Genomic DNA, 15697 nt, shown 5'->3' on the forward strand with positions numbered 1-15697 from the left:
TACATAGAAAAAGATTGCTAAATATTAATTGTAAGGCAAAATAATTCTCAAAGGAGGTATATCTAACATGAAAATGCTTACAAACAGCAAGTTACTGATTAGAAATTTGTTGAGTCAAGGTATTCTGAAGAAAGAATGTAAAGTACACTATAAGGTGAAAAGACAATTTCATTAATATATTTTAACAAACAGAGTTTCTTTACTATGCTAAAATAAACAAACAGTATAAACAAACACATACCTCAACCCAAACTACATGCTTTATGGAGTTAAAATCTGAGAGCTTAATATTATGCTACAAAATAAAAAATACTCAAAACACACAAAATCTGCTTGAAGAATAAGTTTATAGGAGATTCCAGGCCTGGTGGCTGACACCTGTAATCACAGCACTTTGGGAGGCGGAGACAGGTGGACTGCTTGCACCCAGGAGTTCAAGACCAGTCTTGGAAACATGGTAAAACCTTGCCTCTACAAAAAATACAAAAATTAGGCAGCATGGTGGCATGCCCCTGTAGTCCCAGCTACTACTCAAGAAGCAGAGATGAGTGGATTGCTTGTGCTCAGGAGTTCAAGATCAGTCTTGAAAATATAGCAAAGCCCTGTCTCTACAAAAAACACAAAAATTAGCTGGGTGTGGAGGCATTCCCCTAAAGTCTCAGCTACTCAGGAGGTTGAGGTGGAACGACTGCATGAGCCCAGGAGGTCAAGGCTGCAATGAGCCATAATTGTGCCACTGCACTCCAACCTGGGTAACAGACCCTATCTCAAAACAAAACAAGACAAAAGATTTACATGAGACAAACACTGGGGAACTTGAGGTAAAAAGCAAACCATATATAAAAAGCAGATCCAGAAGTTCAAAGATGAGTGCAGAAAATGTGTGTTACTAGCTGGGCATGGTGGCAGGTACCTGTAATCCCAAATACTTGGGAGCCTGAGGCAGGAGAATTACTTGAACCCAGGAGGCAGAGGTTACAATGAGGAGAGAGAACGCCACTGCACTCCAGCCTGGGCGACAGAGCGAGACTTCATCTCAAAAAAACCCAAAAAACAAAAAATGTGTTACACTGCCTTACCACATAAGTTTCTTTTGGCCAGCACCAACTAGTATTATAATGCTTGCTTTTTTTTTTGTTTTTTTGAGGCAGAGCCTTGCTCTGTCACCCAGGCTGGAGTGTAATGATGTGATCTCTGCTCACTGCAACCTCCGTCTCCCAGGTTCAAGCTCAAGCCTCAGCCTCCCATGAAGCTGGGATTATAGGTACACACCAACATGCCCTGCTAATTTTTGTATTTTTAGTAGAGATAGGGTTTCACCACGTTGGTCAGGCGAGTCTCGAACTCCTGGCCTCAAGCAATCTGCCCACCTCGGCATCCCAAAGTGCTAAGACTATAGACGTGAGCCACTGCACCCAGCTTACAATGCTCTTTAAAGGTCTAGTATACTATAAGAATTCAATTAACATGAAACACAATACATAAACTCAAAGCTGCACATGTTAAGGATAAGGTAAGGAACTCTCAAATTTAAAATAGACTGACGAATAATGTGATCTGAAATAGCTGGAAATATTTTTATTTTTGAAATAATCTCATAAAGTAACCAAGTAAACAAAAGTTTTTAAATAAATGTCTTAATATCTATGAGCTCCTACTTTATTACCCAGATATAATTTTCATGCATTAATAAAATCTTGAATTTAGGATTTATAATTCTCTAGCTGGTAGAGAAAAATTATACATTATCAATGATCAAGTAATTACAAAATATCAAAACAAAGCTATAATTACAGAAAATAATGCTGCAGAATCAGAGACATTACTACAAGTTAGCGGTGAATGTAAAATAACAACTATCAGAAACCTCTTATGGGTGATTTCATTTTTATAAGCAATATTTGATGTCCATCCTGGGAACTCCCTATCCCACGATGAATATCAAATATTTATTGTAAATCATTTAAGCAAAATGATTCCCACCATTCAAAATTCTCACCATTCCCACCATTCAAAATTCTCATGGAGTCACATTTAGTTATTCAAATATTCAGCATTTATTCTACTAAGACTTTCAAAATGGCGTGTTCTGGGCAAGTAACTGCTAAGATAGCATTATAACATTGTCAGAGATTTCTCAGAACCTAGGATTAGTAAGAGAACTATTATGGTGAATTTACGTCAAGAAAAATTCTGGCACCAACTTCTAAATCAGTTGAACTAAACAATGGGGAATCTGAAATATCTCCAGAATATTAATAGTAAATATCTACCTTACAATCAGCTTTTGAAGCAAAACAGGTAAATGGAATGCAAGGAGGAATTTAATACATTTCATAAATTTGTCAACACTACTATCAAGCCAAATAGAATTCAGTTACTCTAAGCTCTTGAGAAGAAACATTAAAAACTACCTGAGTTGGCCAGGCATGGTGGCTCACACTTGTTATCCCAGCACTTTGGGAGGCCAAGGTGGGTGGATCACCTGAGGTCAGGAGTTGGAGATCAGCCTGGCCAACATGGCGAAACCCCATCTCTACTAAAAATACAAAAATTAGTCCAGCGGTGGTGGTAGGTGCCTGCAGTCCCAGCTACTTGGGAGGCTGAGGCAGGAGAATTGCTTGAACCCAGGAGGCAGAGGTTGCAGTGAGCTGAGATTGAGCCACTGCACTATAGCCTGGGTTACAGAGCGATACTCTGGCTCAACAACAACAACAACAACAAAAAACACAACAAAAAAACTATCTAAGGGCAACATTTTCCATTTAAAAACATAAAATTATACCAAACTAGTTAAAATACATCATACAATGTGTGCAGGTAAGTTACAGACCCAAAAGACAAGCAGGAGTAAATGGAAAAGTTGGTAAGCTGACAAATGGCACAGGTTCTTAAAATTCGATCAGTATGTATTCAGTTTCATGATTTAAAAATCTTAAGACTTAGAATATCGGCTGGGCCTGGTGGCTCACGCCTGTAATCCCAGCACTTTGGGAGGCCAAGGCGGGCGGATCATGAGGTCAAGAGATTCGAGACCATCCTGGCCAACATGGTGAAACCTCGTCTCTATTAAAAAATATAAAAATTAGCTGGGCGTGGTGGCACGCGCCTGTGGTCCCAGCTACTCGGGAGGCTGAGGCAGGAGAATTGCTTGCACCCAGGAAGCAGAGATTGCAGTGAGCCGAGATTGTGCCACTGCACTCCAGCCTGGCGCCTGGAGACAGAGCAAGACTCTGTAAAAAAAAAAGAAAGACTTAGAACATCCAGCAATGCTATTTATTCTAATCATTTTCTTTTTTTTGAGACAGAGTCTCACTCTGTCACATAGGCTGGAGTGCAGTGGCTTGATCTCGACTCACTGCAACCTCTGCCTCTAGGGCTCAAGGATTCTCCTGCCTCAGCCTCCGGAGTAGCTGCAGTTATAGGCGCTCGTCACCACACCTGGTTAATTTTTGTATTTTTAGTAGAGACACCATGATGGCCAGGCTGGTTTCCTGAACTCCCGACCTCAAGTGATCCGCCTGCTTCAGCCTCCCAAAGGGCTGGGATTATAGGCGTGAGCCACTGCGCCTGGCCATGACATTATTTTAACACGAAGTGTTATGCAGATAAAATATTAAGCTGTCTTCATACAAAATTTTTCCTAAAATTTATTCCATAAGGATGGCAACAATAAAACCAAAAATATATCAATGAAAGTTTTGATATGTATAGTTTTAATCAAGTGGACTGCACCCTACTGACGAAATATAAACTTCAGAAATCCATGTTCTCTTACCGTCCAAGAAAACATTGCCAAAGAGGACGATTCTGTGTCGCCAAATCAGAATCTTTGGAACCAAACAATTTAGCTAGAAGTCGAACAACAGCTAATCGCTCTTCCCCATCATTGCTCTAAGAAGAGAAAACAGAAAGTGAAGCCTGAGCTTTAGTCATCAGATTACAGAAAGTATCTTGAAACATTCTTAAGAAGATACAGTTTCATATTTCTGCTTATAACTGTGAAAAGTTTAAAATATTATGTGTTCTCATTTACTATGCAGAAATTGATTTGATTTCATGTTAGATCATCTGGGTTTTTGCTCTTGTTTCACACCCTGCCAACTGCTAATTTATGCCTACTTCACTGATTAATTGCATTCTACACATTGGTTATAGACATTGTACAAATATATCATTGGATATAGACACTGTACAAATATATCATTCACTTCTAACATTAAGAACCCTATAAAAACTTCTATGAAGGACAAAGCTACAATTACCACCCTAATAAGCTTACTTTATAGGAAATCTGCAATTTAAGTTTCAACGTAAGGTTTTGATACACAACATTTTAATGAAGGATCCCCTACTGACTGGAGAACACTACAGAATTTCATGATTCATAAAAATTCATTTTAAGAGCAGCGCAAGAATTATAATACAATCTGAAGGTCAGCTGAATTAAACACTACAAAAGAGTAAAACTTCATTGTTTTCTAGTAAGATTCTCTTATTTTCTTATCCTGAAATAGTATATGCGATAAAAATTCTGTTCCAGTTTCAGTAGTGATGCTATGTTTTATATAAAATAAGTTATTCTGAAACCATATGGTATGAAAAACTTCTTTTCAAAAATTATATTCACTAGGAAAATAAACACAGAATCTAAAAGCAACTGCTAATTTCTTTTAGGTGTTCAAATACAATGTGTGGCAAAAGCAATACCAGATATCCAATAAACAAATCCTTTTGGGAAAGAGAAGTAAAAATAGACAAATAAAGGCCATGGGATAAAATATTTTCTTTATGAATGTTTTAACTATCAACATCAGGGGTTTTGTGGGGAAAACAGGTACACTTAACTAATATAAAAATGAAAATTACATCAAGTATTAACTATTTTAATTATAAATGACAAAAATGATTGTCTTTGTTAAAGAGGCAGAGTCTTGCTCTGTTCCCCAGGCTGGAGTGCAGTGGCATGATCATGGCTCACTGCAACCTTGAACTCCTGGGCTCAAGTGATCCTCCCACCATAGCCTCCTGAGTAACTGGGCACACAGGTGTGCATTACCACACCTGGCTAATTTTTAATTTTTCTGTAGAAATAGATTCTCACCAGGTTGGTCTTGAACTCCTGGCCTCAAGCAAGTCTTTCACGTCAGCCTCCCAAAATGCTGGGGTTATATGGACATGAGGTATCACATCTGGCCTGATTTTCTCTCCTTTTTTGTGTGTGTGAGACAAGGTCTGGCTCGATCACCCAGGTTAGAGTACAGTGGTGCAATCTTGGTTCACTATAACCTCCAACTTCCAGGCTCAAGCCATCCTCCCACCTCAGCCTCCCCAGTAGCTGGGACTACAGGCGTGTGCCACTATACTCAGCTAATTTCTGCGATTTTTGTACTGAACGGATGTCATCATATTGCCCAAGCTGGTCTCAAACTACTGGGCTCAAGAGATCTGCTTATCTATGCCTCCCAAAATGCTGCAATTACTGGTATGAGCCACTGCACTTGGCCCAGCCTGATTTTCTTTGACAAAATTTTTCTCAAGCAAAGTGACAATAATGCAGAGTAGCACAATCTTCTAATAAGTTCAATTTGTTAGCCAACATGACTTATTTCTTAAAGAAAAAGTAATCTATCCCCTAAATATGAAACAACAGAATACACGGAAATTTTATTCTAATTCCAAGTAACTATTTTACTAGATCAGTGATTACATCAAATGAGGTGATATTTCACATCTATAAACTACAGAAATAAAACTAACTGAAAACTCTCCTTTCTGCTATTTATGAAAGTCAAAATATATTCCTTGACTAGGCTCAGTGGCTCATGCCTATAATCCCAGTAATTTGTGAGGCCAAGGCAAGAGAATTGCATGAGGCCAGGAATTTGAGATCAGCCTGGGCAACATAGTGAGAATCCCTCTCAACCCAAAAAAAAGAGAGAGAGAGAGAGAGAGAGAGAGAGAGAGAGAGAGAGAGAGAGAGAGAGAGAGAGACACAGATGGCAGGATCATTTGAGCCCAAGAGTTCAAGGCAGTAGTAAACTTTTACAAATAGCAGAGGGGTGAGAATTATGAATTCCTTGCTCAGTTGTCTATGAAAAATAGATACACTATTTTTAGGACAGTAAAATTTCTGTTGTTAATCTGTATCAGGAAAAGGTCCTAAAGTTATAATCAATACCATATGAGGATTCCATTTAAAATCTTTTGATGTTCTAAAACATATCTAACTAATAATGAATACCATTCAATACCAATGTGTAGGCCAGGTGCGGTGGCTCACGCCTGTAATCTCAGCACTTTGGGAGGTGGAGGTGGGCGGATCACCAGGTCAAGAGATCGAGACCATCCCAGCCAACATGGTGAACCCAGACTCTATTAAAAATACAAAAATTAGCTGGGAGTGGTGGCATGCGCCTGTAGTCCCAGCTACTGAGGAGGTTGAGGAAGGAGAATTCCTTGAACCCATGAGGCGGAGGTTGCAGTGAGCCAAGATTGTGCCACTGCATTCCAGCCTGGCAACAGAGCGAGATCCCATCTTAAAAAAAAAAAAAAAATGAAACAAGAAAACCAATGTGTACTATAAATTTCGAAGACAATGCCATTTTTCCTATCAATTGCTTGTGCCACTGTGATTACCAGGAGATATTTAACAATTAGATTATAATTTTGCAATTAAATTCTATCACCCAGGTAAAAGATACTGTTTTATTCAAGTGATTCAAAATACAAACCTTAACTAAATATAGAAAGATAAACTCAAGTCACACTTCTTTCTTCTACAGTTAAAAATTACACAATATATTTTTTTCTGGAAAGTTTAAAGGGCTTGAAAATTGGTCAATTTTACATTGTACCTGCTCTAGAAATAAAGAAAATTAAAAAAAAAAAAATTGGTCAATCTTACCTTTAGTTTGAATTCAAGCTGTGGCATGACAGATAATAATAAATGAGGATCTATAGCAAAAAGTTCCTGAATCAGATCAAATACATGTTCTGATAAATCACTTACTGATGATCTTCCCAGCACCAGGACTTGATTGAAAAACTATAGGAGATATTAAAAACAAAAATAAAGTATCCAGTTCATTTTAAAACATGGATATATAAATGTGCAGTTTTCAAACACGGATATATTTTTTATAAACGTGAATTTTAGTAATTCACACAGGCACAGTGGCATATGCCCGTTTTTTTTAAAAAAAAAATTGAAGGTCATACAAATAGGTGTGTAAATTACTAATATATAATAGGATAGTCATCTGAACAGCAGAAGAAATAATTTCCTAATAATATCAAATCATAAATGTTACAAGGAGAAAAGCAAAAAAAAAAAAAAAAAAAAGAATGGTTTGTTGGCTATATTTCAAATTCGGACATTTCCAGGAATCTTTGTTTTCATTAAAACAATTAGTTTGTGTAGTTCATTACAAAGGATTTCATAGAGAAATTTCCATGTAGCAGAGAAAAATTACAAAGTCTAAATCTTTTATTTATTTTTCTTTTTTTGAAATAGAGTCTGACTCATTGACCAGGCCGCAGTGCAGTGTGGCACAGTCTTGGCTCACTGCAACCTCCTCTGCCTCCCGGGTTCAAGCTATTCTCTTGCCTCAGCCTCTCTAGCAGCTGAGATTACAGAAACCTGCCACCACACCCAGCTAATTTTTGTATTTTTAGTAGAGACAAGGTTTTACTATGTTGGCTAGGCTGGTCTCGAACTCCTGACATCAGGTGATTGGCCAACCTCAGCATCTGAGCCACTGTGCCCAGCCTCAATCTATTTTTTTTTTTTTTTGAGACGGAGTTTTGCTCTTGTCGCCCAGGCTAGAGTGCAATGGCACTATCTCAGCTCACTGCAACCTCCGCCTCCCGGTTTCAAGTGATCCTCCTGCCTCAGCCTCCCGAGTAGCTGGGATTACAGGCATGTGCTACCACACCCAGCTAATTGTGTATTTTTAGCAGAGACAGGTTTCTCCATGTTGGTCAGGCTGGTATTGAGCTCCCAACCTCAGGTGATGCTCCCACCTCAGCCTCCCAAATTGCTGAGATTACAGGCAAAGTGGCTGGGTGAGCCACTATACCCAGCCAATCTTTGATTTTTAAAAAATCAAAGGCACAGTGGCATATGCCTGTAATCCCAACACTTTGGGAGGCTGAGGCATGACGATCTTGAGTCCAGGAATTGGACCCTCGTCTCTATAAAAAAAAAAAAATTAAAAAAAATCATCTGGGCGTGGTAGTACATGCCTGCAGCCCCAGCTACTCAGGAGGCCACAGCAGGAAGATCATTCAACCCCAGGAAGTCGAGGTTGCAGTGAGTTATGATCATGCCACTGCACTCCTCCAGCCAGGGTGACAGAACAAGACCCTGTCTCAAAAAAACAAAAATCAGTATAATTTTCCTATGAGTTTAGTAATAAAAAGTATTTAAAGGTGAAGAAGGTTTTTGTTGTTGTTGGGTTGGTTCTTTTAATACTCAGAGAAAGTCAAATATGTTTAAGAAGAAAAAGGTGGTGACACAACGGCTGATTTTTTTTTTAAATGCTAGAGAAATAAAGAGTACACAAGGCGAAGAGCACAAATTAAAAGATACCAGCACTACACACCAATACCCCCATACATGCAGAAGAATTAAATTTCAAATATGTTAAAGGGGCTAGGGATGGTGGCTCATGTCTATAATCCCAGCACTTTGGGAGGCTTAGGAGAGTGGGAGATCCAGGTTCAAGACCAGGCTGGCCAAGATAGTGAAACCCCATCTCTACTAAAAACACAAAAATTGGGGCCGGGCGCGGTGGCTCACGCCTGTAATCCCAGCACTTTGGGAGGCCAAGGCGGGTGGATCACGAGGTCAAGAGATCGAGACCATCCTGGTCAATGTGGTGAAACCCCGTCTCTACTAAAAATACAAAAAATTATCTGGGCATGGTGGCGCGTGCCTGTAATCCCAGCTACTCAGGAGGCTGAGGCAGGAGAATTGCCTGAACCCAGGAGGTGGAGGTTGCGGTGAGCCGAGATTGTGCCATTGCACTCCAGCCTGGATAACAACAGCAAAACTCCGTCTCCAAAAATAATGCAAAAATTAGCCAGGCGTGGTGGTGGGTGCCTATAATCCCAGCTACTCGGGAGGCTGAGGCAGAGAATTTCTTGAACCCGGGAGGCTAAGGTCACAGTGAGTGGAGGTTGAGATCATGCCACCGTACTCCCACCTGGGTGACAGAGTGAGACTTTGTCTCAAAAAAAAAAAAAGCTAAAGGGTAATTGTATGCAACTGATACAAGCATGTATTTCTGCTAGTATCATAATCTGAAAAGCAGCATATATTAAGAGTTAGAAAATATTCATTCTTGGCCAGGTGTGATGGCTCACGCCTGTAATCCCAGCACTTTGGGAGGCCAAGGCAGGCGGATCACCTAAGGTCAGGAGTTTGAGACCAGCCTAGCCAACATGGTGAAACTCCGTCTCTACTAAAAATGCAAAAATTAGCAGGGCGTGGTGGCACACAACTGTAGTCCAGCCACTCAGGAGGCTGAGGCAGGAGAACTGCTTGAGCCTAAGAGGCAGGGGCTGCAGTGAGCTAAAATTGCACCACTGTACTTCAGCCTGGGCATAAGGTCAAGACTCCGTCTCAGAAAAAACAAAACATAACAAAACAAAACAAAACCTTATTTGGATTTTTATCCACGGAAAATAATTCAACAATACATAAATGTTAGATTCACAAAGATGATTAGGAAAGAAAAAAAACATTGAAAAGACCTAAATGCATGACAATAAGAAAATATATATCAAGAAACATTTACAGTCATTCTTATATATTTAAAAAGAATGTCAAAATATGTAAATACAAATAAGACAAAAATTTTACATAAAGTATGTGTAAAAATAGGTATAAATATGAGCAAATGTACAATGGAATTAACTGCTATAAGGCAGTCAAATTACAAATATTTTATTCCAAATCACTGATTTTTTTTTTAGTAAAGACAACAAAAATACCCCGAACAAATTCCTCAATAAAGCTTTTTTAAAACTATTACTATATAGCAACTATTAAAGAGGAATAAACAGTAAGACTTTAGAAGAATGACCCAGAAAAGACAAAGAGGAAAATATATAAAAGAGACACAGAGACCCAAAGATAGAGATGTAGAGAGGCCAGGTGTTCAAGATCAGCCTGACCAACACAGTGAAAGCCTGTCTCTAAATACAAAATTAGCCAGGCATGGTGGTCCATGCCTATAATCCCAGTAACTCAGGAGGCTGACGTAGGAGAAACACTTGAACCCAGGAGGCAGAGGTTGCGGTGGGCTGAGATAGTGCCATTGCAATCCAGCCTGGGCAACAAGAGCGAAACTTCACCTCAAAAAACAAAAATAAAGAGATCAGCATATTGGGGAGACAATGAAATAAACATAAATACAAACGCAGATCAGGGGATGGGAGTTGTAGACAAGTATTCTTAAAATAACATCCACCATCTTGTGCCCTTTAAAAACAACATCATGAAGCTTATGCTGCATTTCTCTAACCTCGGTCACATTTGGACAAAAAGTCTTTAAGCTAAATAAACTTGTAAGTAAGAGGTTCTAATAAATTAGTACAATGGATTAAGAATTAAAAAATACACAGAAATACATACATTGGCAATGCATGCCTCAATAGTCTGGACTGTTCTTTTCAACAGCACTTTTGCAAGGTCAAAGGACTGTTTATTTAAGTTCTGAAAAATAATAAAAACATGAAAAGTTACAAATGAATTTGTTAATTTATGAGATAGTAACATTAGAACACTGTAGTCTTCAAATCTATAATAAAAAAAGAATTTTCCTTCACTAAAATATGAAACGAAAATAAAAACTGAATTCTCTTCAAGGTTTTGCCAAATATCCTCTAGTCAAGTGGTCTTAATTGCAGAAGTTGCAAACTGAATTCATTTATTAATCAAAAACTAAAAGGGATTAGTTAGCAAAAGCACAACCCCATATTAAGTTTTAGTAAACTCAAAACAGACCTAATGCTTTTTGGTTTTGTCTGTTAACCAATGTAAACCAACAACTACACCACGTATCTTAAACACATACACTCCCCAATCTAACACAACATGCTCAATTATTTCATTGTTTAATCAATGCGTGCTCTGAAGAAGAGTAGACCTGGTAAGTGTTCCAAAAAAGGGGGGTCTTGGTCAATTATATTTTTGGAATGCTGAATACTATGCTCCCTCTTAAAGAGCCCCAACGTACTCAAAAAAAGGATCTGAGAAAAACTGTAGAAAATATATATTTAATTTTTAAAAAATGCCTGAAAAGGGAATTCTTGTTTTGAATAATGCCTATTAACATCGCTATATATCTTGAAGTTTTAGATAAAACAGATTAATTTACCATCATCTCACACCTCTTCCAGAAAGGGGCTAGGAAACCCTAAACTCTAGGCAAGGGTTCAGCAAACTTTTTCTATGAAGGGTAACATCGTAAATATTTTAGGTTTTATGGGTCATACAAATCACTGCTACGCTACACAACACTGCTGTTGTAGCATGAAAGCAGATATAAACAAAATGAAAACGAATGAACATGGCTGTGTTCCAATAAAATCTTACTTACATAAATAAGCAATGGTCCAAATTTGATCAACAAGCGACAGCTTCTTGACCCCTGCTCTATACTTTTATTTCATTGGCAAAGGATAAGATTTGCTTAAAATTAAGTTAACATTTCTATTTCTTAAAAGAAGTCATTTCCTACCACCAATAAAAATGCTCTCAAGTCAGCTGTGGTCACTCATTCCTGTAACCTCAGCACTCTAGGAGGCTGAGGCAGGCAGATCACTTGAGCCCAGGAGTTTGAAAACAGCCCAGGCAACATAGCAAAACCCTGTTTCTAAAAATAACTTAAAAAAAAAAATTAGCCAGGTATGGTGGCACATACCTGTATTGCTAGGTACTTGGAAGGCTGGGGTGGGAGGATCGTTTCAGCCCAGGAACAAAGGTTGCAATGAACCAAGATTGTGCCACTGCACTCTAGCCTAGGTGACAGAGCAAGACCCTGTCTCAAAAAAAAAAAATACCATGGACCTACTTGCCTAGTATATAAAAACCAAATATGCTGTATGCTCTCCTTTGCCATAGACTCAGAATTTTTATAAACTACAAATTCATTTGCATAAAATGCAAATAATACTTAGAGTCAAGAGAAGAATTTCAAATTAATTATATCTTTCTGTGAATGAGTATAATTAGATGGATTTTTCCTCTAATGTCTGATAACAGGTTACTGAATCATTAGAGAAAAAGAACAGAAGGGCAAATATCAACACTGGGGTAGGCTTGAGTAGAGCCCAGTGGTAGAGCTTAAGGGCAGCCAAGTCCTTCAGTTTCTTAGGAGGACCTGGCGGAGAGAAATAGATAAAGGAAATGGAGAGGAATGATACACCTCTGAATCATCCCATCCTTTCCTTCTTAACATTAATTATATAGCTTCTGCTTCTGCCCAAATCTTTTTCTGAGACTACCTAAGAAAAAGGCACGATACAGATTCTGAAAAGAAATCCAAATTCCTACGTTTCACATTTATGTTAAAAAGGAGGAAATACATTTCTTTTCCAAACAAAATTAACCAAAAAGACAACATCCCTAACCCCTTATAATTCTCAGACCATGTGTTGTGAATACAAAATATTTTCAGTTTCCAGAAAACAACACCTAAATGAATAAAAATCTTACATATGTTAATCAATATGTTTTGTAAAAAATAATAGCCACAAGACTAATGTATGTTAATCTATTTTATTTGAGGTGGAGGATGATCATGAGAACATTTACATGGGATAGCAAATGGCCATAAAACAATTGTTCATTCTTATGTGTAGCATGAGTGTTAAATATTAACCTTTAATATATTCATACTTTACAGACCTTATGTGCAGGAATGAGGTTAATAAGAATGGAGTCCAATAATTCTTGAGTAACTCCATCACCTTCCATGATGATAGAACTCATCAAATCTAGCATGTGCATTTGTACCTTCTTATTGTGGCTATTGCTATAAAAAAAAAAAAAAAGAAAGAAAGAAGTAGTAGGAGGAAGAGGAAAAGAAGAAGAGAATTCAAGCTTCCAAACAGAAAATTAAACTTCCTAGTTTAAAACAACAACTTCATATTTAAAGGGTTTTCACTTGAGGGACAGTACCAATAACGGCAGAGGAATTTTGGCTGCTCTATTTACTTTCTCCTTTTGTTGACTATTAATTACAACAGTTGTAAGGTATGGTTGTATTTTATATAAACATAACCAACCTAACTTCTAATAAACTACATTTTCTTCAATTCACGTTTTTTTAAAACAGCAAAAAAAAAAAAAAAAAGGCCAGGCACAGTGGCTAATGCCTGTAATCCCAGCACTTTGGGAGGCTGAGGTGGGTGGATCACCTGTGGTCAGGAGTTCGAGACCAGCCTGGCCAACCAACATGGTCAAACTCCATCTCTACAAAAATACAAAAATTAGTGGGGTGTGGTGGCAGGTGCCTGTAATCCCAGCGGCAGAGGAGGCTGTGGAAGAACTGTTTGAACCCAGGAGGCAGAGGTTGTAGTGAGTGGAGTTTGTGCCACTACATTCCAGCCTGGGAGACAGAGCAAGACTCCACCTCAAAAAAATAAATAAATAAAAAATTTAAAAAGACCTTTAAAATAAATTAAGTCTCTATACAACTAGGATTCCAAGAGTAAATTAAATTCTACCTAATAAAAATGTCAAGTTTGGCCTGGGCAACATGGCACAACCCTGTCCCTAAAAAAAAATTAAAAATAGCCAGATGTGGTGGTGTGTCCCTATAGCCCCAGCTCCTCAGAAGGCTGATATGGGAGGATCACTTGAGCCCAGGAGGTCAAGACATCAGTGAGCCATGATCGTGCCACTGTACTTCAGCCTGAGTGACAGACCAAGACCCTGTCTCAAAAAACACACAAACAAAAAAGTCCACTTTAAAGAAAGGACACTTCTGCTTACATGCCCCAGATTTTTAAAGGTGATAAAATTTTAAGGAAACAACAAAAAAAGTATATGATAATAAAAGAAGACATTTTTTTCAGCTCCCACACCTTAGGTCTTAATAAATTCCTCAGACTAAGATAGAAACCTGTTTAAACACCACCAAATGTATAAGCCAACATAACCAATTCTTGCTTTATCCTTGCCACTAGAAGGTTGAATTCACCAAAACTGAAAATCAAAAGTTTCATCTAAAATGCTTTCCAGAACTAGAAGGTTTTTCTGAAAACGTCATCCTACTACCTCAAAGAATTTCAAATGGACAAATGAAAAATCAATGAAGTATAAAATGTAAGGCCAAAAATCAGTTTCAAGTGCTTCCAGTGAGGCCTGCCTTTTCTTGCTACTTTTGAACCTAGTCAGCATATGAAGGGGCCTGGGCTGGCCTCTGAATGGATAAGACATGCGACTCAGTTCTATCACTTCAGTCCACCTCAGCCAAAAGCCAGGTATCCTGCCAACTGACTACAAACACAGGTGCAAATCTGCTCCAAATAAAATCAACTGCCAAGCAGAATCACCAGCTAAATAAAATGGTGGCTGTCTTAAACTATCAAGTTTCAGGTTATTTTGTTATGCAGCAAAAGCTAACAAACACAAAGGTAAGGTTTATATGTTCTATCATTTACTTAATGGCTTACTGCTAGTCAAATGCCTCTGGAAGCTTTTTCTCATGCAGTCTTTCTACAAGCTTCTATCCTTATGCCAAGCTGGAGTGATCCTTTCCTGTTTGTTTCAGGTTAATGTCTAATCCTACCAATTCATCTAAGGAAAAGGAAAATATGATATAGCATTCATAAAAATCTGCAGAAAGCTCTGGAAATGTGCTGTTCAATATGCATGCCATTAGCCACATGTGGCTGGTAAATACGTGAAGTATGAAGAGTGTTACATGTTAAAATGAAAATACTTTTTGATACGGTGGAATAAATAAAATATATTATCAAAATGAATTTCACTTGTTTGTTTTTACTTTTCTATTAATGTGGCTACTAGAAAATTTTTGTGAGATATGTTTATATATAATGTAATTCTCTAGAACACATCTCATAGCAGTGCTTGATTTACTACACAAAAAAAAAACAAACCAGGCTGGGCATGGTAGCTCACACCTGTAATCCCAGCATTTTGGGAGGCTGAGGCAGGTGGATCATTTGAGGTCATAAGTCTGAGACCAGTCTGGTCAACATGGCAAAACGCCATCTCTACTGAAAATACAAAATTTAGCCAGGCATGGTGGCACACACCTGTAGTTCCAGCTATTTAGGAGGGTAAGGCAGGACAATCGCTTGAACCTGGGAGGCAGAAGCTGCCGTGAACCAAGATGGCACCACTGCACTCCAGCATGGGTGACAGAGCAAGATGCTGTCTCAAAAACAAAACAAAACCAAAAATCCCACACACCAAAACAATAACAACAACAACAACAACAACAAAACAACAAAACAAAAAACTTGGGCTAAAATCAGAGTTTGATCCTCCTGCCCAGCAACTGGTCCTTGGGCAAGCCACTATACTTCCTGGCTCTGGACTAGTCTCCTTATTTCTATAAAGAGAAGGCCGACTTAGGGAATGCTTAAGGTTTTTTTCCTAAGTCTAGAATAAGAAGTAGTCAAAGTTACTGAGCTTAAAAACTGAGCTATTATG

General features: G+C 38.3%; 1 protein-coding gene across 2 annotated transcripts in view; it reads right to left on the reverse strand.

Moving 5' to 3' along the window:
- The window catches only part of PDS5A (PDS5 cohesin associated factor A), a 156322-nt gene that overhangs the window by 90324 nt on the left and 50301 nt on the right, over positions 1–15697 (reverse strand). For both annotated transcript variants that reach the window (XM_064366510.1, XM_064366508.1), the window contains exons 6-9: positions 12920–13046; positions 10643–10723; positions 6908–7048; positions 3779–3894 (exon numbers count right to left, since the gene is read on the reverse strand). In XM_064366510.1, coding sequence (XP_064222580.1) covers positions 3779–3894; positions 6908–7048; positions 10643–10723; positions 12920–13046 — 465 coding nt within the window. The remainder of the gene's footprint in view (positions 1–3778; positions 3895–6907; positions 7049–10642; positions 10724–12919; positions 13047–15697) is intronic.

This window comes from Aotus nancymaae, unplaced genomic scaffold, assembly GCF_030222135.1.
Source record: "Aotus nancymaae isolate 86718 unplaced genomic scaffold, 86718_ANA_hifiasm-v0.15.2.pri h1tg000006l, whole genome shotgun sequence".
Lineage (NCBI taxonomy): Eukaryota > Metazoa > Chordata > Mammalia > Primates > Aotidae > Aotus > Aotus nancymaae.